The following is a 25,763-nucleotide window of genomic DNA, read 5'->3' on the forward strand; positions in this document are numbered from 1 at the left end:
CTTGATCTCATGTGGGTTTGAGCAGGGAGAAGCATACTTAGATTTGTGGTTTAAACCTGAGCACAGCAAGAGGTGGACGTGGAGGGAAGAACACTAGAGGGGAGAACAGAAAGTGAGCCTTGAGCAAACAGGCCCAGGGGCCATAGTGATGGGGATGCAGAGAGAGCAAGGAAACCAGGAATACTTACAAAGGACATGGCATGATGTGACCGGATGATAATATGAAGAGGATGCTAGGTCCATGAGGGTGCCTGAGAACGAGAAGAGGGCTCAGAGGAGGACGAGTAGGGGGCAGTCCACTTCTTAGTCCCGAGCATGGAGCATGGAGGCAGCAGCCCAGGGAGAGGGAGCAGAAGATCAGAGCAAAGGCCTATCCCAGAGTCAGGGGAGGTGCAAGCGTCCAGGGATGAGGAGACAGTGAAGGGACCTCCAGGAAGCCAGGGAGCAGAAGTCTGAGACCACCCTGGTGGAGGGAGGACAGGAAGTGTCAAGACTTGGCCACAGGAGGGCAGTAGAGTGCCCATGGAAGGTGGGCAGGGACTGAGACAGAGCATGAAGGGGGGAGAGGGATGGCCGGGAAGCCGACGCACACGTGGACCACCCTTTGGGAGATGTGAGTGAAATGGGGAAGAGAAAAAGGTATGAAATAGAATCAGGGGGAAACTAATTTTTAAATGGCAGAAGTATGAACGAGGACCGACAGGGGCAGAGGTGGAGCACAGGAGGAAAAAGTGCTGCCTGAAAGGCCCAGCCCCCAGAAGGTCATAGGGCATGAGTGCCAGCCTGGGATCCTTTGGGGGTAAGTGACAGAAAACCTGATCTACCCTGACCTAAGAAATGGAGAATCTGTTGGCTCACGTAACTGAAACATTCCAAGGTAGTCTGACTTCTGGCACAGCCGGATATAGGGGCTCAAGCGTGATCACAGGATCTAGCTTCTCTCCCTCTGTCTCCTGTCTCTAATTCCTCACTGTCGACCCCATTCTCAAACAGATGCACTTTTTTTAATTCTTCTTTTTAAAAACAGATACAGTTCACTTATAAAATTTACCTTTTTAGAATGCACAATTGCACTTTACAATTATTTTAACTATATTGACAAGCTTGTACAACTCTGACCTCTGTCTGATTCCAGAACATTTCCATCACCCCCCACCAAAAACCTGTACCTACTAGCAGTCACTCCCCATTTCTCCCTACTCCCGGCCCCTGGTGAGAGGCTGTATGTGGCTTTGGGAGGAGTGTGTTCATATTGGAGGCAAACAACTTGCAAAACTATTCGTGAAGATAGCTCAGAGAGTCTCAAAAATCATAATCATATCTGGTTTGGTTTATCTAGTTGGTAATATATAAAAACCTTTTCTTGTGCTCAGAAATTATTTTGCAGTCCCCAAATTCCATCTTTTTAACATGCACTGGCACTATTTTTACTTAAGATCTTTGACCCAATTACCCAGGCATTCAGTCCTTCAGAAATGATGGAACAACGACTAAAGAGCTTTACCAGGATGAAATCACCATCAGCCTCATCAATAAGTAACAGCAACTGAGGCACAGTTAGCCTGGGGCAGCATTGGGGTTATGCAAAATACTTAATGATCCACACACCGCACAGGAGCTGATCAGTCAGAGCAGGTAGCAGCTGTCCACAACCTGGTGCATCCGTACCATGCAATCCAGCCGAGAGCAGGGCCCAAGAGCCACTGGTCATCACCGCCCTGTCAGACCCTGGCATTATGTGGGTGACAAGCGTCAGGGCTGGAGGAGTGGGTAGAGGGAGAAGCCAGGACATGACCCCAGCACAGTGTCTGACCAGAACCCCCAAGAACAGGCTCATGAAGAGGAGGGAAAGGGCTGTTGTTCTGAATCCATAGTCTGCCTCTTTCATTACCTGCAACTTTGAAGATTGAGGGTGTCTGAGTTGTAAGACACATTATTTTGGGTGTGAGGGTGAGAGTGAATGTGGTAGAGCTGATGGAGGTGGTGTTGGTGGTGGAGATGAAGGTAGGTATTGGTGATGGTGGTGGACAAGGTGATGGTGGGAAGAGATGGTGGAGGTGGTGATGGTGAGGGAGATGATGACAGTGACGATGGTGCAGGTGGTATTGATGATGGTGATGGAGGTGGAGGGAGTGATGGTGATGGTGGTGGAGGTGGTAGTGGAGGTGGTGTTGGTGACAGTGAGGGTGGTGTTGGTGATAGATGGTGATGGTGATAGAGTTAGAGGGAAGATGGTGATGGTGGTGGAGGTGGTGGCCTCTTGATAGAAATGTAACAGTAAGATGTGCTTTATTAAGAAGGAACCAGTCCAAGGGAAAAGTAGAGAGTGAACTCATCTCTGTGGAAATCTGTAAGATGTGAGTACTCGGAAGTCTACCTGAAGAGCAGCTGAGTTTGGTGAAAAGAAGAAACAGTAATGATTTTTTCATGGGAGTTAACTGGATACCACTCAGACAGAAAGCCATTCAGAAGTTGGGAAGGCCCACTTTCCTAAAAACATCTCTGGAATGTGTTCGTGCCTCGTTTTGAAGGTCAAGGAGGCAGTGGATTCATAATGCCTCCTCTTACTTGTCCTCCCAGCTCTGGGTGGACTCAGCTCCTGGGGATCAAGGGCTACCTGGCAACTCCCCTCCTTGTTGGCTCACACCGGGTCAGCCTTTCTCAGTCCTCACCTTCCCCTCACACCAAGGTGGACAGCTGCGTAGAAGGGGAGGCCCATGGTCATGGGCTTCATAGCTTCCTCCATCCATAACCTGGCCAGGGTTACATGAGAAGCAGCATGTCTTGCACCCCAAGAGTTCGCAAAGTGCAGACTTGGATTTACACATTTTTATAAGGCCCAAGCTCCTCCTTCCAGAGCAGCCCCACAATGCAGCGCCTGGGCACACACTGGAGCTCCACATTTCCGGTTCTTGGCACTTCCATCAGGAAGGTCTGAGCAGAGGCCTGTGATCGGATGTGTGGCAGCTCCCTGAAAGTCCTTCCTCAGTGGCTGGAGCACAAAGTTTGCCAGCCGCCTCATTTGGAGCCAAGGAACCCCTTCCAGGATGTGTCACTAGGCAGATGTGTCTGTGAAGCAGACCCATGGGTGTCCCCTAGGTTTTTCATACTGCCGAGCTGTGAAATACTAAAATATATAGGTTAATCTCTGCCTCCAATGCCTGCTAATATTTGGCCTTTGAGCCCAGTTCTCAACAGAAAGCTCCTAAAACTCTTGTAATTTCCTGGGGGACAGGAGGGTAGGAGGAGATGACTCTTGGTGGGCTCCTGGATGGGAGCTAGTCACCAGAAAATCCAAGCCATGATCACAAGCTTAAGCCCCAACCACCATCCTCCAGAGAGGGAACTAGAGCAGGAAATGGGTTAATAATTCATCCTGACTATGTGATAAAGCTTCTGTAAAAAGCCCAGGAGCATGGAGCTCAGAGAGCTTCCAGGTCAGTGAGTACATCTATGTGCCGGGAGGGTGGTGCACCCCAACTCGACAGACAGAAGCTCCTGCACTTGGGACCCTTCCAGCCCTCACTCTACAGATCTCTTCACCTGGCTGTTCATTCCTTCTGTGAGCTGCTGAAATTACCATTTGAAGGGATGACATCCCACTACTTTTTTCTGGAAACAGCCCATGTACCTGAAGAAAAGGGTTCTGCTTCCTGAGACTGTGGTCAGCTGAGTAGCACAGCTTCCCGAATCTTCTTTCCCCTTCTTGCTGCTGCCTCGAAGCCATTCCCCCTGCCTCCTGCTGCCCTGGGATTGCAGCCCAGCCCACCCTCCCCTCAGAAAGTGTTAGCACAAGAATCTGCCCCAGGCTTTGTTTTCTAGCGTGCCTAAAATCTTCCTCCTCACTTCCAGGGGTATAGGGAACAAGTTTGGGGGGGAAGAGTACTGCCTGGGTCTGCGCTAGAGATATGAAGGTTGATCTGGGGATGAGCTGTTACAGTGGGAAACTGGTGTCTGCCACGACTGCTGTGAGCTGGCACTGGCGGGCCTGGGACACTGATTGGATGAGGACAGGGGAGGAACCAAGATAGCTGTGTTTGGGATCTCAGCCTGAGAGCCAGTAGAGCCATTAATAGAAATAGGGGAGAAGCTGGGAATTGAGCATGGGTGTTAGGGTAACCAGACATGGAGTCTGATCCACGCTCTGCCATTTACTAGCTGTGTGCCCTCGGAAAGGTCACTTGTCATCTCTGGGCCTCATTTCCTCACTTCTAAGGTAGAGACATTGATGACCTTTCCCTTGTTTAAGCAATGAATTGAAATAATATTCAGCACAGAGCCCAGGCCATAGCAGGAGCTGGATAAATTAACATGTCTTCTTGTCTTTATGGCCTTGGCCCAGCCGCTGAGTTTCCTCACCTGCACAGTGGTTGGGACTGAATCGTGACCTCCAAGGTGCCTCCCCGTCCGCCCATCCAGGGGTAGACAGAGGGCCCCAACCCTTCCTGGGGCACTAGCTGGTGAACCAAGGGATGTTGGAAGCCTCCAAATCTGTGGAGAAAGTTCCCTCAGAGCCCTGGCCCCTGCCCATCCAGGACCCACAGGGTGGGGAGGCGGCGGGGACAGGACAGGGGTACCCATTCCCGGCTCCTCCTGGTGCAGTGTCTCTGACTGTAATTGCTGTGACCCCACACTAGAATTTCCTGGGGAGCTGATGGAAATGCAGATTCCTCACCTCCTTTTGACCAGCCAATCAGACTCTGGGGATGGGTCTGGCACCTGAACTTGAATGTACCCCCTAGTGATTCTGCTGCCCACTAATACCTAAGAATCACCGTCAGGACCCCAGACCCAGGAGCCCAGGGCCAAGTGTGACTTCTTCCCTCTCAATGTGCTGAGGCTGAAAGGGCCTTGGCTTATGAGGGCTCTCCTTCCACCAGGAGCCTGAACAGAAGAAGCACCCTTTTCTATCTCTGCCTCCAACCCCAGCACCCCCCAGCATGCCCCCCTTCTTTATGTGCCTCCAGGAACTGGTCTCTCTCTATCTCTCCCCCTAGTGTGTCTCTCTCCAAGTCCATCTTCCCCTGTCTCTCTGCTTCTGTGTCTCTCTCTCCCAGCCCCTCCCCACCCCCTCTCATCTCTGTCTCTCAATGGCTCTCTTTCCTTCTCTGTTCCTATTGTTCTCTTCTGTCTCTCTTTGTCAGTCTCTGTCTCTCTGTCCCTCTTTGTCAGTCTCTGTCTCTCTGTCCTGCCATTTCTCTGTCTGCCTCTCTCTCTCTTTCCTCCTCTCTCTGTCTCTGTGTCTCTCTCTGTCTCTGTGTCCCTGTCTCTGTCTCTCCCTGTTCTCTGTTTCTCTTTCTACTTCTTTCCTTGTCTTCTCCCTCCCTGGAGGCCTCCAGGCTGCTGGCTGGGAACAGATGGTTGTCAGGCCTTGGCCAGAGGCACACGTCATCACAGGCACCTCCCTCCATGGCAGCTTTTCAGCCACCACCTGGGGAGTGCAAACTGTCCTGCCACCAACAGGTCCCTGTCATCACTGTGCTCCAGGGCCTGGCCCAGCCCCGGGCCCAGCCTGCCTCAGGTAACCCTATGAGAGGCAAGCTCCCCGCTTTGCTTGCGCAACAGCCACTCCGGGGACCAGAGGCCTCAAGGGAAGGACAGGGGAAGGGGGGAAGCCTTGCACCCTAGAAGCTTATCCTAGTCGCAGCGCTGGGAGCTAGGGGTCCTCCATGGACACAGGCCAGCCCTGACCTCTCTCCCTGGTCCACTTTCATACCAGGACATGGGGGAGAAGAAGCCAGGCTGGTCGATGTGCCCTAACGCCCCCTGCCTGGTTTCTCCCAGACCTGAAGGGTGGAGCCGAATTGGCCTCATGCTGCTGACCTTAGGCCAGCCCTGCCCCACCTCAGTCTGCAGAGAGTGCCAGTGTCTGGCGAGAAGCCAGGGCTCCCCACCCCCGTTGCCCATCCTGTGTTCTGGCCATCCCTCTCCCTTCTTCCCTGGAGCAGACCCCAAGGCCACCTGGGGCAAACCTCTGCACTGAATGAGGGAAAGGGGACGGATGTCACAGGATCCCTCACTTACTATGTGCCGTGCAAGAGGCCAGCTGCTGAATCCAGAACAGCTGCTTCAGGCAGGGATCAACACACCCATTGTTCAGATGAGAAACCACGGCTCAGAGAAGTGACGTGACCTTTCCAAGGTCCCCCAGCACCAGTAGGGGACCCCAAGTGGTTTCGTTACATACCTGCACACACCCCTGGAACTGCTTTAAAGGAACCCCTGCTGCAGACGGGAGGTAGACTGCTCGGGGAGAGTGCAAGATGGACGGCTGCACTCCCACATGCAAACACACGGTATGCACACCACACCCACCCACCCCCCAAGTTCCTGAGACCCCGCAGTGAGGTGCACACATGGGGGCTGTTTCTGTACTTGCTCCTCCCACCTGGTGTCCCGGAGATGCCCTGACAATGAGGGGAGTGGCTGCCTGTCTGTGGTCGTGTCCCAGGTTCGGGGACAGGACTGGCCCCGTTTCAGAACAGACACCGCCGAGTGCCAGGCATGTGCTGGGCCATGCCTTGCACCACCTCACTTTGTCTTCTACCCTGGGCAGTGGGCATGACTGCAGCCAGGTTACAGATCAGAAGACTGAGGCTCCAGCTTGCCTGGCAATGCTGGGACTGGAGGTCCCTCGTTCATAAGTGACATTTTTAGGATGAAAATAAAAGCAGCCAGAAGGGCCTCCCACCCCAGTCCCAGGGAAGTGAAGGGGAAGGCAGAGCCCAGGGGAGGCAGGAGAGGCTCTGCTGGATGGAACTGGCCTAGCAGATGTCCAGATGCCAGAGGAGCCGAGAGCAGTCCCTGCCATGAGGGCTCAGAGGGAAGGCCTCAGTTTCGTGGTTTTCATGCATCTAGGTGGCCGCTGAGCCTGGGATCTTTCTCTGGGACCTGCCCTTCCCTGTCCCCAGCCCCCTCCCTTCATCCCTCCTGGCTGGAGGGAGGACAGGATGGCAGGATGCAGTGGGAGAAGGCTGGCTCATGTTTCCCCCCTCTCTTCCTGGCAGGGATTACATGGTGAGCAAGGAGGACAGCTGAGCTGGCAGGTGGGTGGCCTGGTCATGCTGAGGGAGAAAGCTGGGGAGGAAGGACGGCTGAGGTAACTGGGGCCTCGAGCAACCACTCTCCTCACACATCCCCTCCTCCCAGCTACTCTGGGACCGAGGGACTCAGCTCCAATACCTGGGAGCCTGCATGCCATTCCCCCAAACTCTGCTCTGCAGGGTAGGCAAAGCCAAAGCCAAATAGTATCTCAACAAACAGACAGACTGACTTCAAAGAATCAAAGACCCACAAGTTTGGAGGAGACAACAGGGCTCATGTGAATGAGACCTGTGTAATTCTAGAATCTCTCATTTGCATGTCCCTCACCCAGCCGCCATCATATCCCCCACTCCACAAGTTCCGCAGCTGTTTCTAGAAAGCCTCTGTCTGGTAAACTGCAGAGCCACTTCACCCCATCCAAAGCCCTCTCCCTGGGTTGTCCATAAGCCCTTGGTTGCTTGGGCCACCTACCTAACCATCTGGAAGTACTCCAGCCTTGGGATGGTGGTTGTCAACACTTACGGTTCATCAGGTGGTCAGGGAACAATATGGTGGCATCAAACAACGAGAACTGCGTATGGATCTAGAAAGTGCCAGGAGTGATATGTCAGCGGGAAACTGCACATCCTGGGTGCCAGAGGGGCTTGGGGCTGGGGCTTGTGGACCCCCGGCTAAAGCCCTAACAGATGGAAGGTGAAGCTGAGCTCTCCTGCCTGGGGCTATGTTGGGTCTCCAGAGCCCCCAACCCCACAGAAGGAGAGCTGAGACCAGACAAGCAAAGCAAAGCTGGACATTGGACTGGTGTGTGAATGCCTGTAGATCTGCCTAAGGTGCTTGGTGCATCCTGGCAGAGAGACTCCAGGGCCAGGAATCTTCCATAAGGACGCTGGATCTGGCACAGCCACCGAGGGATGTTCCAGTTCCCCATCAAACAGGTACAAACTGGCATCAGACTCCAACAGCAGGTGCACCCCCCTCCCCCAACCTCCTCACTGGTCACCATAGGAGTGACTATGTGTTCCTATCCAAACACACTTCAGGCAATGCAGTCCAGAAGTTAGCTGTCAGACAGCAAACTTTTCACTTGTCCTGGACCTGTTTGCTTCAGGCTGTCATTCTGATGCTCTATGTTAGCAAGCATGTTCAATCTAGCCTGCTCTTCATGTTTTATTCACGTGTAACACAAGCCCTGAGTCCAGCTCCTCCTCTCTAAAATGCAGGGAACTACCTCAAAAGGTTACTGAGATGAGTAGGTAAGACTAGTGAAAGCTCCTGGCTCAGGGTCCAGCACAGTGTACGGACCCAACACATATTTTTTCCTTCTTTCCCTCCCTCCCTGTCTGCCTTCCTTTCTTCTTTCCTGCCTTCCTTGTCCCTACTCTCTCTCTCTCTCTCCATTATTATCTTCCCAAAATGCAGGGTCTAAGTAACTTGGTTGATCCCCCTGCAGCCTGCCCTTCTCCTTTAGTTCCCTAGGACGCTCTTCAATTCCACTGCTCCCTTCAAGAGTGGATCCACACTGTTTTCTAGGTCGACTACAAGAGAGACTCGTTCATCTCTGTGTCCCCACAACACCAGACACAAAGCCTGGAGCACAGTGTCTCATTCCAGATGGGATGAAGGAAATGGTAGTGGATGGGGTGGGGCGCAAATGGGTGAACAGACAATGAGTGGATGGGTGGGACAAGTTAGATGGGAGGAATAGGAGAATGGGGTTGGCAGAGAGATTGAGGGGTGATGTTCAGGTAGAGAGGGAGGCATGGGTGAATGGATGGCTAAGTGAGGGATGGATGGATGAGAGGGGGACTGGATGGGTGGGTAGATGGCCTGGATGGATCGACATGAGTGTGTGAAAGCATGGATTGTTGGATGGATAAAGAGATGTACAGAAGTACGTGTCATGGCTGGCTTTGAGCTAAGGCAGGGAGGTGAAGAGAGCTCACTTCAATGTTTTTCATCCCAAATCAATGTTTTCCCTGTCTCCTTCTGCTCTCACACTGCAAAGATGTGGCGGGGAAGGAAGGGGGTGGTTGACAGCAGCTGGAGTGGGGTACGGTCTTCGTTGCAGATTTGCCAAGCCCTGGTTTGGTGAGTCCTGCCCCAGGCTGCCAGCATCCTGGTGCTCAGAGGCACAGGACTGGAGAAACCCTGAGGGCACCCTGGCCCCTCCCTGGCCACTTCCACCAGTCTCAGCCTTGGAAGATGCTGCACAGAAGGGAACTGACTGTATGAACAGAGCTTTGAGTGTCCTCGTGCTTGGTACCAGAGGCTGGAAACCTGCCAATTTCAATTTCACCTCCTGGTCTGCCTCTGCCACAGCGCAAGCTTGCACCCTGGCTGTGCCAAGGTTCGGCCTCAAGGGGACTCTATGCTGCCTTTGCTAAGCCCAGAGCTCTTGAGAGCAACTGTATCATCCTCACCGCCTCATTCCAGGGATGGAGATCCTGACACAGAGTTGGCATAGAAAAAAATGCTTGTGGTTAAATAAAATGAACATTGAGTCTTGACACTACTGATTATCACTTGGGGGAAAGAGGGATATATTGGAAAACAATGGTAGACCTTGATCTAGGACACTGAGTTTGAATCCCGGCTCCACCACTTCCCAGCTATGTGGCCTTGCACAAGGGTCTGCATCTCTGAACCTCCATTCCCTCACCTGTGAAATCAGAATAATAGTTGATACTGCTCAACTCTCTTCTGGGCTGTGAGGGTCTCACTGGGAATCAGTTCCTCGTCTGGTCCTTTTGAGTCACCCCTACCTGGGGAGCCTTGATAACCAAGCCCCAAAGCTGATCATCCCTTCTGCTCAGCCTTGTCACCCAGAGGGCAGAGCAGGGCCTGTTGGGAGGGGACCTGCAGGCCGCAGGAGGGGAGCACGTTCCACTTTCAGATTTCTCTAACTGGGGCTATGCATAATCAGCCTGACCTCAATCTTTCTCGGTGAATTATCGAAAAAGAGTTCTCTGAAAATGAGGCATGTGCAAAAGTTCCACTGGGCTCCCTGTCCTCCCCCTCATTTCACCCTTCCCAACTTAATAAGACCATGGCTTATTAGCTGTTCCCGTCCAGCTCTCCTTGTCCTGTGCCTGCACACGTGAGACTAAAAATACCCTCAGTTCCTATTAGAGACTGTGCCCCGGGGACAGGCAAGGCTGGAGTCTGCACTGACACTGGAAACTGGCTCCCTGGTGCCCCCTGGGATTCAGGCCACAGCACCCATCCCATTTGGGGCCTATGGGCACCACACCTCATTCTGACAGTTGCCAGGGGTCTTCAGGAATGATCAAAAGGCTGTTCTGACTTCATTTGTGTTTTCATGCAGACACTTCAGAGCTGTCCTCTGTGACCCTCCTCACCACCTCGTTAGACAACCCACCACCACCCAGCTGTGAGTGCTCGCTCTCTCCCACGGGACACACGTCACTCAGAGCACTGCCCCGGGCCCTGCAAAAGTGGCTGACCTAAATCTCAGCCCACTGGTGGAGAAGACCTCTGTGCCCTTTTTCACTAAAGCAAGAGTGTTAGGCTTGGTGGGAGTCCCGGGCCCATCTAGAAGCCAGGGTTGACTCACTCGGAAAATTGCACGATCCCATTTCTTGATCCTGTTTCAGTGTCAATAACATAGGCATAAAGGCAACAGCCCAGCCTTGGGCTACTATGAGGACTCCGTGAGTTTGTGGAAGTCAAAATGCAGACTTCCGTACAGGAATCACTGACCACCAAGGAACGAACTCTGAAGCGTGAAGTCCGCGTGAGGACCTCCTGTTTCCCTCAGAGAGGCGGATCGAGGAATATGCGAGGGGCATTTCAATAGCTCGGCAATAAACACTTGGCAAAGCTGAAGAGGTAATCTCTCCATGGGCTTTCATATGCCACTGGATACCTCTCTTGGCACGGCTGGAGATATTTTGGAAGTGGTGGTGAGAGACAAATTGATTCTCATCATCTCCATCCACAGGAAGAGGCCAAGAATGTCATAGTGTATAAGAACTCCAAAATTCAAACTACCTGGAACTTGGGACGTAGTTCTTCCCACATTTGCACGTCGTGATATACAAGAAGATGGGATTGTACTAAGCCATGGACAGGAAAAATAGGGAAAATCAATGAAGGCGTCATGGATAGAAATACTGAAACGGGCCGACAGGCCGACCAGGGAGAGACACGCCAGAAAGGCTGAGAAAGGGAACTGTGTTTAACAAAAAGTCACAGCTTATGGCTCCTGACTGGGGCAGGGTTGGAGGCAGCTGCATGGGACTGAGCAGTGCTGTTAGAACCAAGCACTCTCCCAAATTCATGCTCCAGATGGTTCCGTCAGCAGTGGGAGAAGGTGCCTTTAGAGCTGCTTGTCCTCAGTTAACCTCCTCTTCCATTCCCTGACGGTCTGAGAGAAAGGCACAGAAGAGCAAACGCTATAAATCTCTGGAAGGCTGGTATGCCTCCGGGCTACAGGGAGAAGTCTTGCCTGGCTGGGAGCATCCATTCTGTCTAATTTGATTCAAACATTTATTGAGCACCTCCTGTGTGCGACACACATAGAAGGCCCAATGTGTATGGGGGGGAGGGGAATGGGAGGGGACTCTGGGATAAGGAAGACCATGACCTGGCCCTCCAAGAGCTTAATGTGGCCTGAAGCCAGGCAATGACTTCACCATACACTTCGCTATGAAATAGAGAAGACCTGAGGTAGTTTGAAAGAGTATTTTTTTTTCAAACATTTAAATGTCCATGCCATTCCAGTAGAAAAAAGGAACTGAGGATGGCTAAAAAGAGAGGCACCACAGAGAGCTGGCATCCTCCTGGAGCTCCAAGAACCAGGGTGACCAGGAAGGCTTCAGGGTGGAGGTGAGGGCCAGCATCAGACTTCAAATGATGTCCAAACACACATTTCAGGAAGAAGTGACAGCAATAACAACTTCAGAAGTGGGAGCGAGCCAAGCCAGGCTGGTCAAGGCACCACAGGAATCGGGTACCAGCTTCCGAAAAGATTTCTGGGAAAGGTCTCTGGTGCCCCACGGAACACTTTGTCTGTAGCAGCAGAAGCGAGGGTGTGAAGAGTCTGGGACGTGGTCTGTGCTCTTTACCGAGTTGCCCCACTTTCTGTGTGCCCCCTCCCCACTGCGGCAATGTAGAAAGCCATGTCCTGTCTACAAATTGCCTGCTGAAAGCCTTTCAGGTGTTGGCTTTGTCTATCACATCTCTCTAGAGAAGAGAAACTTACCTCTTGGGATCTCTGGAGGGCAGAAAGATTTAGGACTGGTGGTCCCCGAAGAACCACTATTTCTTAGGAAAAACAAAAATGTGAGTCAGGACACACCCCTTCTGGTGAAAACCTCATCTCCCAGAAGCAAGCCTCCCCCTGTCAACCATTCCCCATCTCCAGGACAGCTCAGGGCTCAGAACCATTGGGACAATGGATGCATCGCATCTGCAAGCAAAAGGGCGGAAGCAGTATAGATGACAGAAGGGCGTGCCTGAGTATTCACTGTAATGGAGGATAAAGGCAACAATACAACCATTTCGACTGCTCTTTGTCTCTTGGTGCCCTGAAATGTCCAGCTCATTGCGGTTAAAATAATTAAAGGTCTGCCCAAGAACGGAGATAGCCCCTGGTTTGTCAGATCCTAAGACAACGATGTGGATGAATCTGTTAGGTCAGATTGTGGAAGTTCTTCAATTCCATGGTGTTCAAGGTGGTGGCAGGATGGTAGGGCTAGTCTGTTGAGGAACGCCTAGAAGCAGAAAGGCCAGGTAGATGTGTTTGGGGAGTAATGGACATGGCTGTGGCTGCAGCATGTGTGAGTTGGCAGGGAAAGAGGAAGAGGCGACTGTACAGAAGGAGGCTGGACCCGGGGTGTAAATCATAGACTGAGGGTCTGTTCTCAATCCCATTGGTTGGGGAGGAGAGGGTGTTGAACAGAAGGCATAGACCCTCTGAATGATATCTCAGAGCCTCAGTCTCTCCTGCTCCCGCTCCCCTTTCCAGATACAACCCAATGCCTTCCTGTGGTGTGGTGTCCCACTCTCAGCCAAAACAGATAGTGTGGATGAGCGGATGGGTCAACAGAGGCCAGGGTGGGTCAACAGAGGCCAGGGTGGGTGCACGAAGAATGAGGAGAGCATCTCGCCTGGCAGGGAGCAGCTGTACAGGCCCAAGAAGCCGTCTATGGACTGAGAGCCATGGGTGGGAACCTCTGAGGAGTGTGTCTAGGTTCTGGACAGCGTCAGGATCCAGGAGCAGCAGCATTTTCCAGAACAGCCAAAGTGACACAGCCCCTATTTCATGGGTTTGTTTCAAAGCAGTGTTTTCCCTGCATTTTTGTCCCCCAGGAAACGACATCTGGACACATTCCAGGTTGTCACAACTGGGAAGTGGGTGCTACTGGCATCTAGTAGGTAGATCCCAGGGTTGCTGCTAGACACCCTACAATGCACAGGACACCCCCTACAACAAGGAATTCTCTGGCCCCAAATGTCTGTAGTGCCACAGACGAGAAGCCCTGCTCCGAAGGATCTGTTTTCAGGCATCCTGGAGAGGCAGGGGCCCCTAGATCGGCTTCCGGGACCTCTGGTTGATAAACCCCCAGGTCATCATCTCCTCCTTCAGAGGCAGCTCTGGAAAGGGATGCCATGTGAGCAAGCTCCTAACAGTGACACTCTCCAGTGGGGAGCAAGGGAGAAGGATAGGAATGCAAATTCAGGCAAGGGGGCTTCAGCTTCCCTGCCCTTCCCACTCAGCCCCATTCCGTAGTGAGAGGTGCTACCCAGAAGCTTCGTTGGGACCTACACCCTAGAAGGAGCGGTCCCAGGTCAGATGAGGGATGCTGCCTGGGCGATCTCCAAGACACCAGGGCCTTTGCATAATCCATAGTCCTTACTTTCCTAGCCATCGAGAGAGCAGCAAGTCTCAGCCAGCCTCCCAGACGTGTGTGCACGCACACATGACAATAAAGGACAGGGCTCACTGCATGAGGAAACCTGCCTTGGGAGTCACCCACCTACACCAGTCCCACTGCTCAGCTCTCTAGGGACTCCAGTTCAACAGTGTCAGAAACCAGTGACCTCTGCTTTCATCAGATGCCCAGTGAGCGAGGGGGTGGTGGTGATGCAACAAGGTGGTGGCCTTTCCTGGCAAAGCCTGAGTCACAGCGGAGCAAGACCTTCAGAATCTGAGGGTATATTTTTGTGGTCCCTGCCTCCATCACTGCCTTGTCATTTCACCCGTCTTTTTCCTCACCCTTAAAATGAAGTATGAATGACAGCTGCCATTTGGGGACCACTTACTATGCGCCAAGCAGCCCAGGTGCACCTCACCCTCACAACAGCCCTATGCGAACTTGTATTATGCCCACGGGAGGGGTGGGAAAATGGGGGGGAATGGCTTGTCCACGGTCACACGGGCAGCAAGTGGTGGAGCTAGGACTGGAACCTAGCACAATATAGTCTGACTCCAAGGGGGAGGTAGGAGCTCTCAGGGACAGTGCTGCAGCCTAACATCATTACACTCCGAGGGAGGGGTCCCAGAGCACAGGCTTCCATGTGCACGGCATTTATTAATGGTGGAAACTTAAGTTAGGGGACTGGCCCAGGTTGGGTGGGCCCACCGTGCCAAGGGCTACCAGGCAGATGCCGCTGTAAACACTCCTGAGACCCGGAGCCAAAGGCCCTGCTGCTGCTGGCTGGCCTGGCCAGGCCCCACTAAAAATAGATGGGCTCTCAGGTCCAGCTCCCTGAACACAGCGGGCAGGCTGCTTGCTCCCTGCACCAGCCTCCTCCTCTGCCCCTCCCCCCTCCCCACCAAGCATGAGCCAGGCTTCTAGAAGGAACAGAGATGTTAAGACTTTCACCACAAGCCAGAAAGAACTGTTAAGTTGATGCCCAGTGGTCACGTTCCAAGTCCTGGTGCAGCCATAATCGCAGAGGTCCTGACCCCAACACCCTACCCATCTCCCTCTTATAGAGGAGGCCATTAACCTCCAAAACCCACCGGGGGAAGGAGTGGGGCCACCCCGTGCTTTTTTTCCTTTTCCAGAACTGACCCTCACTGTTGACAACACCGTGTGATTTCTGTGTTTGCGGCAGCTTCCCCAGGAGGTCTGCGGCGGGCCCTCGCGGGAGCCCCCCAAGCCCGCCGGGGACAAGGCAGCGCTGGGCCGGCGGAGAAGAGCGCTGGAGCCCAGGACGAGCGCTCCAAGCGCAGGGGGCCGGACGCTCTCTGGAGCCGGCGGCTGTGCCGCCCGCGGCCTGGGTGCAGGTCAGGGCTCGGCTGGGGATTTCCTTTCAAAGGTGACTTAGAGCGGCTTCATCAGGGTAGCGCCCTCCCGGGCGGGCCCTAATGGCGTGTTTGGCAGAGTCAGCGAAACGCGGCGCCCAGCGGCTCGGCGGCGGGGGAGCGCCCTCTCCCGCGCCCTCGCCGTCTCCCGCGCCGGCCAGCGGCGCGCACGGGGCCATTTGCAGCGCAGGCAGCCTCGAGAGCGGCCGCGGCGCAACGGCGGGGAGCGAGGCGGCACCATGGAGCTGAAGAAGGATAGCAACGCCGTGTCCATCGACATGCTGCTGATCGTGCACTCGGAGAAGCGGCGCGCCGCTCAGGGCACGCACTCGGAGCTGCAGGCGGACCCGGGCGCGCTGTCGCAGCGCAGAGGAGGTAACGCGCCCCCGGCCCCAGACCCCCGCACCTCGGCCTCCTCGCCCCAGGGCCCCCCGGCCCCGAAGGAGGCCAGAGAGACTGACCCTCTCCCCACCGCTGCCTGCGCCTCTGCGCGGTGGCACTGGCGTCCCGTGGCAACGCGCAGCCCCGTGATTGCCCCGGGTTGACTCTCCCGTGCTGGCTGGTCGGTGCTTCCGCCACCCCCCGGGGAGCCAGCTTCCTCCCAGCCACTCTCTGAAGGGTGCACAACAGGGTTGGAAGATGCCTTGGAGGAAGGGGGTCAGAGCCTCAGGCTTGACCCCCGAGTGGCCAAGGCCTGCTCCTCATACGGCACATTCCAGAGCGCAGGGGACCCAAGGGGATCCTGTGTGCCGAATCAGACTTTGAGACGGGGAGCTCCTCTGGTGTCCTTGCACAACTCCTGGCCTCAGTTTCCCCTATCTTGAAGCCTCTCCCAGCCTCCTACAATAGAAGGCATAAAGGGTGGTGTAAAAGGCACACAGGTTTGGGTGGGGTAAGCTTAAAATCGGCCTCTCCTCTCACAGATCTATTAATTTTACTCTTCCTACACACTTTCTGAGGAAGGGTAGACTGGAAAAATAAAGTGACTTTATAGAGCAATTGTGGAGAGCAGCACTCGGGCCTCTGTAATGTCCAGAGAAGACGCCCTGAAGAGAATACAGATGGGGAATGGTAGATGTTAATCAAGCCCCTCAGAAGTTGGGGAACAGGTCCTAGGTCTGTGAGGAAGCCCTCCTGAGCCTTCTTAGGGGCTGGTGTGAGGTTTGTGCTAGGCCGACCGTGGGCCAGTGCTTTGAGAGTAATGTTTAACAGCCCATGCGATAAAATGACTTCTGCCTCCTGCCTGCCCTCTGGCTCCAGAGCTCCTTGGAGTCTGTCTCTGGCTCTTCTGTCCATGGAGGCCCTGTGTGCATTGAACACCCACCTTCCACCTGCCACGCAGAAGCACTGGTGCCGTGACTGGCTTTGCCCCCACCAGGCACACAGGCTGGAGCTGCCCCATAGTTCCTGGTGACCTCTTGGGGAGGCAGGCAGGGGGAAAGAAACAGTTTCTGGAAAGGTACTCCAGTTTCTGGAGGGATTTGGGGCCCAGAGTTGTTTGGGTTAGTTGGTTCTTACGTTCTCAGAGCTGCTCCCAGGAGAGGTGGAAATGGGCCACCTGGGTATTTGTAATAAGAAAATTGGCAGAGGCCACCTGCTCCTTGATTCAAAGGAAGCTGCCTCTCCTCCAGACACTGCAGTCCAGAAGGCCTCCCCCAGCGTGTGGCAAGGCCAGAGGGCCCCCATGAGGCCCAGCTCCGGGTCAGCCCGTAAGTCCCCACCTCCCTTCCCCCACTCTGATCGCATCTTTCCTAAAGGCTCCAACACTAGGAAAAGAAGAACACAGAGAAGCCCCAGAAATGCCAGGGATCGGGACTGTTCCCAGCAGCGTCCCACCCCTAGCACAAACCCTACACGACTCCAGACCGATGCATTTCACACTCATGACCATGGCACAAGGAAAGAAGACCCTGTTTGCCAAGCCCTTTCTGCTATTTGTCTCCAAAATTCTTCTGAAGTAGGTTTCTCGCAGACACTCGGCCAGTGGAGAGACCCCGTCACTTATTTACCATCAGACAGTTGTGTACCAAAGCAGAGGGAGAGTGTCCAGCCTCTAGGCCTGCTAGGCAATGGTGATGGCCAGGAGACCCCTGGCAAAGCCGGCCTGCGGGCCCACACGGTCGAAGGCAGGGAAACACTGAATTAAACTGGCTTGTTCCAAGGCCTCCTGTTGGGGCACAGGATCTAAAATGCCCCCACACCTCTTCCAGGCATCTACTCCTGTCTCCCCTCCAGCAGGTCCTTGGCTCTGCAAAGAAGGGCGTGAGCTCCATTACTGTCACAATGCAGAGGACCAAGTGAAGATGTGATCAGGTGGCTTTCTGCTGTGTCCTTGCAGCAGAAAAGAGTCAGAGGGACAAAGAGGCAAAGATAATGCGTTCCGGGGATCTGGGCTGCCAACCGAAGCTCTCTGCTTTTTCCTCTACGGCCCTTCCATTTTCCTTTGTGCAGTGCCTCTCAAAAGCATGCCTGGAGACCCTCACCTCCTATCATGTATCCCCCCACCCCCTATCATGTATCCCCCTACCAACGAGGAGTGGCCTAAAGCTGCCTGCACCAAGTCTACAAGAGCTCCAAAGTCAGTGTCAAGTTGATGTGATGTATGCATTCCATTCCACATGTGTGTCAGGGAGGGTTCCGAGTGGTAAGCCCCGATACTGGCTGCAGAGAGCGCTGCAGAAAAGAAGAGCATCAGGAAGGGACTGGGGGACTTGTAGTGGTTGCAAGGGCCGGAGGAGAGCCAAGCTAGAGGCCGAGCTTCCAGGAACGGCGCCATCAGCCGCGCAGCAGAGCTGGTCTTGTGAGGAAACCTCTGTTGCCTCCAAGGGGCCCTAGGTACTCCTTCCTCATCAGGAGCTCGATCTTACTGCAGCTGCTCCCACTGCCAGAACGTACTCCAGTTCTGTGCCAGGAACTCGACCTTGCAGCCACCACTTCCAGCCACAACCAGAGAGAGAGAGAGCACTTGCATTCCCTTCCCTCTTGCATCACCAGGTCCCAAGACAGAAGCAGACACAGGTACACTGGACTGGCCTGTACCTGGGCCACCTACGTCCATGCTCTAGCTGCAAGGGAGGCTGGGAGACTATCATCCAGGGAGAACTTTCACAATTTTCCAACTATCACTTGTGTTTCCCATAAGGATAGACCCTCTTTGCCCACCCTTCACCTTACCTCAAGACTCTAAAAGTGGGAGATTCCCCACATACGGAAATAGGCAGGCAAACTGAATGGCTAGCATCTTCCAGTTATGCTTCCGTATTGATGCAGCAGAGATGTGGAGTGAAAAATGGGCATCTGTATTGTGAAAATTCTCCCTGGATCATCCTGATAACTAACCTTGCCACCTTTGAAAACTTTTAATATTTTCCTTTTAATGTTTTAAAGTGTGTCTCATTTGCGGGCAGCCTTTCTTGGATCCTGACAGAGCCAGGTTCCACCAGCCCCACCTCAACCCGCATACATTAGCAACTGGCCCATCTCACGCTGGCCTGGGTCTTCCCACCGTGGAGACCCTCATGCCAGACCCTATTTTTTCACAGGACTCCAGGGTGTCGGAAATGGAATCCGGAGATGGCAGAAATTCGAAGGAAATGATGTGCATGGTAATTCTCTCTTTTCATTTTCTTTTCTTTTCAGTCTCTGTACAATTACACCTTGAAAAATGACTGGAAGCATTCGATTTTCACGTGTTCAAAAACTAGCTGTAGACATCTAACCACTCAGAAAGTGGCTGCTGGTGACTCAGCCAAGACTTTGGGGCCACTGTGACCCCAAAAAGTGTTCCCTGGCATTGCATCCCCCAATTTCCTGGAGGCTGTCAGATGGGAGGGGAGCAGAGCCGTAAGGTTGAGCACCCACTTGTACACTGGCTACATATAGGGAAGGACTTGGCATCATCGGTCGGCATGGTGAGGTTTGAGTGTGTTCCCCCTGGAGGTGGGGCTGCTCACGTCAGGCAGGGCATCCATCCTTCGAAAATTTTTCCAAACAGAGAGGACAGTGGCCTGTTTGAGGACATTATTATTCCAAGCCTAGGGAGATGGGTGCTGTGGTTCCCGGCTGGCTGGGGACCCAGAATATAGTAAGATCTGAGAGAAGTCCTTTCTCTGGTGCCGGGTGTCTGTCACCCTGCAGGCCCAGGACAGCTCTGGGAATGCCATGCATGGACGACTCTACCAGGTCTTATTCTGTACCCTTCAGAGATTCATTAGCCCAGCTTCCAAGAACCAACATTAGTGAAACCGCACTGTGGGCACGTGAGAATTCTAATAAGAATCAGACCTCCACTCCCAGAGCCCTAGCAGGGGACTCAGTCAGATGGGCTCATCAAATGCCAGTGTGAAGAAACCACCTGTGTGACCCCCTGCAGATAGGGAATCAGGACCCCAGCTGAATGAGACCAAACATGTATGCTCTGCCATCCTGACAGTAACAAAAGGGAAGGATGAAATTCTAAAAGCAAATTCATTCATTCATTCCCTCAGTAAAGGTCTACAGTGTTTCCTTTGTGCCAGGCAGGGTTCTAGGTGTTGGGATGAAGACAGCCAAGAGCCCCTGCCCTCATGGGACCGTGTTAACAATTACAATCATAATGCTTTTCACTGCAAAAGAATCTCAACACCCTGGAGGTAAAGAGCTTTCCTGTGTCCCCCGCCCTGTGCATGAGGACAGCTTATACTCAAGACACGCTCCTGCCCCAGGGACCACCCGTTGGGGCCGTGGCTAGTGGGCGCATGGTGGGGCGGCTTCCTTAACCTTGCTTCGGGGCCATAAGATGGTAGATGCCCCTGCTCTGGCTGGACCGAAGGCGATGCCAAAGTTAGCGAAACAAGTCTGCAGGCTCAGGAGAATTGTAAGAATCAGACCACCAGAAACCTGTCAGCCGCAAAAACGCACAGCAGCTGCTGCAGACATGCACGCTTGGCCAGTGTATGAGCGGGTGAGTGGAAAAGTGGGTTGAGGTGGGAGGGAAGAGACACGGCATCTCCATTTGTTATAGCTCTCTTACCTTGAGTTGTCTGAAATTCATCTTGTGGCTTCTCAGCCATGTTATTACATGAGAAGATTGAAATATAGTGAATTTATCCTACTTTTACCGTCTTTAGGGCCCCTGATCTGAGGGAAGTTTAGTGGAAAAATACAACAACATAAAGAGGACCACGGGGCGCCTGGCAGGCTCAGCCAGGGGGGTGTGCAGCTCTTGATCTCGAGGTTGTGGGTTTGAGCCCCACGCTGGGTGTAGAGATTACTTTAAAAAAATAAAAATCTTTTTTAAAAAATGATTTAAAAAATAAGGAGGAGTTTGAAAGTAGTTCTTGCAAAACCACCCAGGAAAACCGAGAGTTTCAGGCAAGTGGAGGCCTGGAGAGAGGCTCTACAGAGCCTGGAAAAGGTAAGGGTTGCACCGCTCCACCAACAAAGATAATTTAAAGTACGATTTTATTAATTTTTTTCAAATTGCACATTCACGTGCGTGCAGAAACTGAAACTACAGCTTCTTTCTGTGTTTTCTGATGGAGAGACTCTGGGTGCACACTTCCTCGCTGGTGTCCAAGTCACCAGCCCTGGAAACTGGATGGCAGAGGAGGCAGCTGATGGCTTGTGCTGGTGGCGTGTGCACAAATGTGGCGGAACATGGGGCTGATCCAAAAAGGCACATGTTCCCCTTCTTGCTGCCCTGTGTGCTCCTTGAGCTGGGGCGTTGGCAGGGTGGGGGGAGCCTGGACTGCTCCAAACTTTTCCGAGCAGCAGGTGTTTGGGCCGAGCCAACCCCACTTGCTTGCCCGGCAACGGGCTTCCCCTGCTGTGATTGGCTGCTTTCCTTGGTCCTGGCCAAAGTCTGCCTAGCAGCACAGGACTGACACCCCATAGCCACAGGGAAACCAATTGTGCAGCCCTGACTATAAATACCCCCACCAGCTATGCCAACCAATCGTCCTCCTTGAGGATTCCCTTCCCGGATCCTGTTTCCTTCATCCGCCGGCCCAGCAGAGATGTAACCAGCTGTGCCTGAAGGAGGCAGCCTCCCCGTCCTCGCCTGAGTCTGGCCTAGAGCTCCAGACCAGCATCACCCTGGATTGGCACACACAGTGCTCCTAGCCGTTGGCCAACCCACCGTCCTCAGCCCACAGGGTGAGGGTCCTGGCTGGGCCTCCTCATAGGAGAAGGCTGGAGCAGGCAGGTTCTCCAGGGCAAGACCCTGCCAGGGGGATCACAAGTCCAGCCCAGCTCAGTGACCTGCCTATTCACTTTTTCTGGCTTCTGCCTGGGCCGAGGCGTGGGAAGCACTGAGTGGCAGATCTGGTTGGGTGCACAAGGGAAAATATCTGAATGGAACCTGCTGAGGCCAGCACCCCAAAGGCATGCTTATTTCCAGGCCCAGGCACTGGTCCCAGTGGCCACTTCCAGTGGCAGGCCCGACAGCCTTTCTGTAGACCAATGGGAGGCCAGGGTGGTAACCATGGAGGAACGCCCTGCTGCCACAAGCCTGGCTCTTCCCCAGCCCCTCCCCTGCCCCCCGAAACAGTCTCAGCAAGGCCAGGCTACCACAGCAGCAGGTAAGGGAGAGATGTGGGAAAAGGTGTTGCACCCCAGAGGCGGGGCAGGTAAGCCTGTGGCAGGAACTGGGCACTTCTCACAGCAGCCTGACCCCACTAGGCTCTGAGGACAGCTCTGTGTTCCAAGGACATAAAGATCCCCAGTGCGTGGAGAGAGCTTTCACAGAGTGGGGGCCCTGAAATGTCTGTGAAACCGAACCATACTGCATGTCACCCCAACTCCTAAGCTGGAGTAGAAGGCAGGCTGCCTCCATTCTGCTCAGAGGGAGGCAGGAGGTTGACCTAGGAATCAGGAGACTTGGGGTTCAAGTTCCTGGGGGCAAGGTCTTTAGCCAAAAGTTAAGTGTCCAGGCTACAGGCCAATCAGCTGTAGAACAGGGATAGGAGCCTCCCAGCCTGCCCCACAGAGGGTGTGGTGATCAGCAAGGCACCCCTTTGCACTTTGGCAGCTGAGCCTGGCCACACTGAAGTTGGGACACATGGGAGGTGTCCCCACCTTCTCAAGAAGAAACCCAGCTTCTGCTAGCACCTGCTGAGAGGTGTGAGGGCGTGTGCACTCGGGTTCATAGTCGCTTGACTCTGCATTCAGGTGTATAAAGGTACTGATCCACGCGTGTGTGCGCCGTGCAAACGTGCATGTGGGTGTGCACACGTTTAGGCCAGGCCTGGGATGAGCTCACCCCCCCGCCAGCGTGCCTTCCTTGCAGACACACACAGCTCCCTGCTCTGCCTGGGGCAAATTCCACCACGGTCCCAGTGGTCACTGCAGGTCTGTCTTTGCTTCAACAGGAAGCCTGGCGGAGAAACAGCACCCTCAGCAGACCCAGGTCATCACTTCCTACGACAACCAAGGTAAGAGATTCACCGCTCCCCGTGGCCTCTCCTCCAGCTCCTGTGTGTCTGTTTGGATCTGCTGTCCAGGCCAGAGACAGCAAGCGCAGAGCACAAACTGTCTTCTCTGCCCCATGGATGTCGGAGCACCCTCTCCCTCTCCTTCTCCCCACATCCCATGGGAAACCGTGAGAGGCTGCGTGGTGACCTGGGAGAGAGTAATCAAGTCCTTGGGCCACAAAACCCACAGCTGTCCTCATCGCCCTCGCTGTCATCACTAGAGCTAACATTTATGAGTGCTAACCATGTGCCAGGCACCCTGCCGGTCCATTTACATAATTATTCTCCTGTAAATGAAACCTCACAGTACTCCTGTTTGATCTGTACTCTCAACTGTCCTCAGTTTACAGATGAGTAAACTGAGGCTTGGAAAGGTTGTCGTATGTCCAAGAACGCAGGGCCAGTAAGCGTCAGAGCCAGGGGCACCCTGACCCCCCCCCCAGCCACCCCCAAGGCCTCTGCTGTTAACCCTCACAGGGCAGTGCTTCCACAGAGTCCTGGAAAGCGGCCTTCCCCTTGCCTGCTCACTGTCCGAGCCTTCCCTCCTCCTGAGTCACAGCGGTTCCCTGGCCTCTCCTTCTGAGACTGAGCCTTCCAGGGTCTTCCATCCAGGGATAAAGTAACTCAGCAAGGGGAATTGAGAGGGCCCTTTCTTGAGAACCCTAACTTTGCAGGGATGGGTTCTGGGGGGCTCTGGGAGGGCAGGCAAGGGCATCACCATGCTGACTCTGCAGCTGACCAGATCTGAGAACACAGGGTGTGTGTGTTGGGGGAGGGAGGGATGGGGTGAGGCTGCAGGGGTGGAGACAGGAGGACTCTACAGCGACAGCTGGAGGGGAGACCAGGTTAAATAGAGACCCCCCCACTGACCCCCACTGCACCCCTACACACACACTAGCCTCCCACCTTGGTTTCCTGCTCTGCATTAAAGACTCAGGGCCTGCTACCCGAGAGCTGTCATAGAATCTGCCCTAAGACTACACCACTATTGTTCTCAGTGCTGATGTCCTGACTTGTAAGGAAAGGATCTGATCATGTCCAGGGGACAATGGCAAAGTAGGAGTCCCGGGAGGACTCAGAGCCTCTCAGGGGATTGTTCTCAGAAACGAAGACTAACCCAGCATCCCCACAGAAAGGCACTGGCAGGCGGAGAAGAAAGGCCTGTCGGCATGGGATAGCAGCACGAGGCTAGCCTTCCTTGCAGCCTGGGCCAGTGTATCTTGGCAGAATTCCTGGGCATATGACTCCAGAATAGACCCCACTCAGCGGGCCCACTGCAGCCTGCCCCCTGCCCGGAGCACACCGCAAAGACAAGCCTATGCCCCCCTGCTTCCCTGAAATGGACCAGCAGCACACAGCTCACCACAAAGCAAATATAAGCAGCACTTCACTAAAATGCAAGTGGATTAGCCACTACATCGCTAATCTTGCTTAGTTCTGGCTACGCTCCATGCTGCGGCCGTGGTGTTATCACTGTTAGTGCACAAGAAAGCTGAGACAGGGGTTGCTGTGGTCCCCGAGCCAGGCACACCTGCCAGACCTCCACAGTGCACTGCCCCCGCCATGTCCCAGGCAGATGGGAGTGGGATGGGGCCCACTGGGCACCAGAGCCTCACCTGGCACACCACACCCTCGCTCTCGTGGGCCACTCACATTCCACCTACCAGCATTCGAGGCTTCCAGAGGGCAGAAAGGAGGGTGGCCTCGGTGGCCTGTGTGCAGAACAGAGCCTTGTAGGTTGGGATGAGATGGCCCCAGTGAGTCCTACGAGAACCTGAGCCCCAGTGAGGGAAAGGCTGGCCCTCTCTGGGGTGGAACTGGAGTCCACAACAAAACAGACAAGGGCTCCTGCCCCTGTGGGGCTGACCCCCTGGTGAGGGAGACAGACAACGATCAGAAGTAAAATACAGGGTGTCAAAGAAGGCTGAAGGAGGGAACAGAGCCGGGAGGAGGACGGGGGGGTAGGGTGGGTACACAGGGGCATGTGTTAATCTCCTATGAGTGCTGTAACGAATTATCACAAACTTGGTGGCTGAACACAAGTGTATTCTCTTCAAGGGTTCTGGAGACCACACGTCCCAAGCAAGCCTCACTGGGCTAAGTCAAGGTGTTGGCAGGCCAGGTTCCTTTTGGAAGCTCCAGGGGAGAATCTCTTCCTTGACTCCTCCAGCTTCTAGAGGCTGCTGGCACTTCTTAACTCGTGGCTGCATCACTGCATTATCTGTGACCATTGTCACATTGCCTTCCCCGCATAAGTAGTTGAATCTCCCAACTCTGCTTTATGAGAATCCGTGTGATTACACTGAGCCCACCAGCTAATCCAGGATATCTTCCTAGCTCCAGATCCTTAACTTAATCACATCTGCAAAGTCCCCTTTACGTTATAAGGTAACATTCACGGGTCCCTAGAACAAAGGCTTGGATATCTTTAAGGGCTATTACACAGCCTACCACGTGAGGAAAATGTAAAACAGAGTCCTTGAGAAAGGCCGCCCAGCCCCAGGAAGGTGACGTTTGTGTAAGGGAGGAGGTGAGGAAGCAAGCCTTGTGGCATCTGGGGAAGAGCTTCCAGCAGAGGGAGCACCAGGTATGATAAACTTGATGCAGGTGGCGACGCACAGATCATTGGAATCTTGGATCTTGGGGGGGGGGCTTGCCTCAGAAGATTCATCTGTAATGGGTGGATGGGTGGGTGGAATGACAGAGGGATCCCTGGAGCCCCCTGTGATTTCAGGGCCCTCTTTTGAGGCTTCCGTCCTTCCAGGTCCTGCACCCTTGTCCACACACAGACGCTCTGTGCCTTCTTTGACCACACAAGCACTAGGGTCACACTGCCACGTTTCCAGACTTGGGACACTCCTGTGGGGCTCTGCTCTGCAGCAGGAACCATGAAGGGGCCCGGATTTTCGAGAGCCTGGTGAACGCCGGGGCAGGTTAGGGACGCGAGAGAGACCCTTCATCAACCCCCGGCTGGTGCCCCAGTGGTCTCAGCC

At 54.0% G+C, this 25,763-nt stretch overlaps 1 protein-coding gene across 1 annotated transcript in view; it reads left to right on the forward strand.

Annotated features, from left to right (window-relative positions):
- Positions 1–15,558: 15,558 nt before the first annotated feature.
- The window catches only part of KY (kyphoscoliosis peptidase), a 43,111-nt gene continuing 32,906 nt past the window's right edge, over positions 15,559–25,763 (forward strand). The window contains exons 1-3 of the mRNA XM_002925827.2: positions 15,559–15,694; positions 18,862–18,924; positions 22,669–22,731. Of these exons, the coding sequence (XP_002925873.1) occupies positions 15,559–15,694; positions 18,862–18,924; positions 22,669–22,731 (262 nt within the window). The remainder of the gene's footprint in view (positions 15,695–18,861; positions 18,925–22,668; positions 22,732–25,763) is intronic.

Source organism: Ailuropoda melanoleuca, chromosome 6 (assembly GCF_002007445.2).
Source record: "Ailuropoda melanoleuca isolate Jingjing chromosome 6, ASM200744v2, whole genome shotgun sequence".
NCBI lineage: Eukaryota > Metazoa > Chordata > Mammalia > Carnivora > Ursidae > Ailuropoda > Ailuropoda melanoleuca.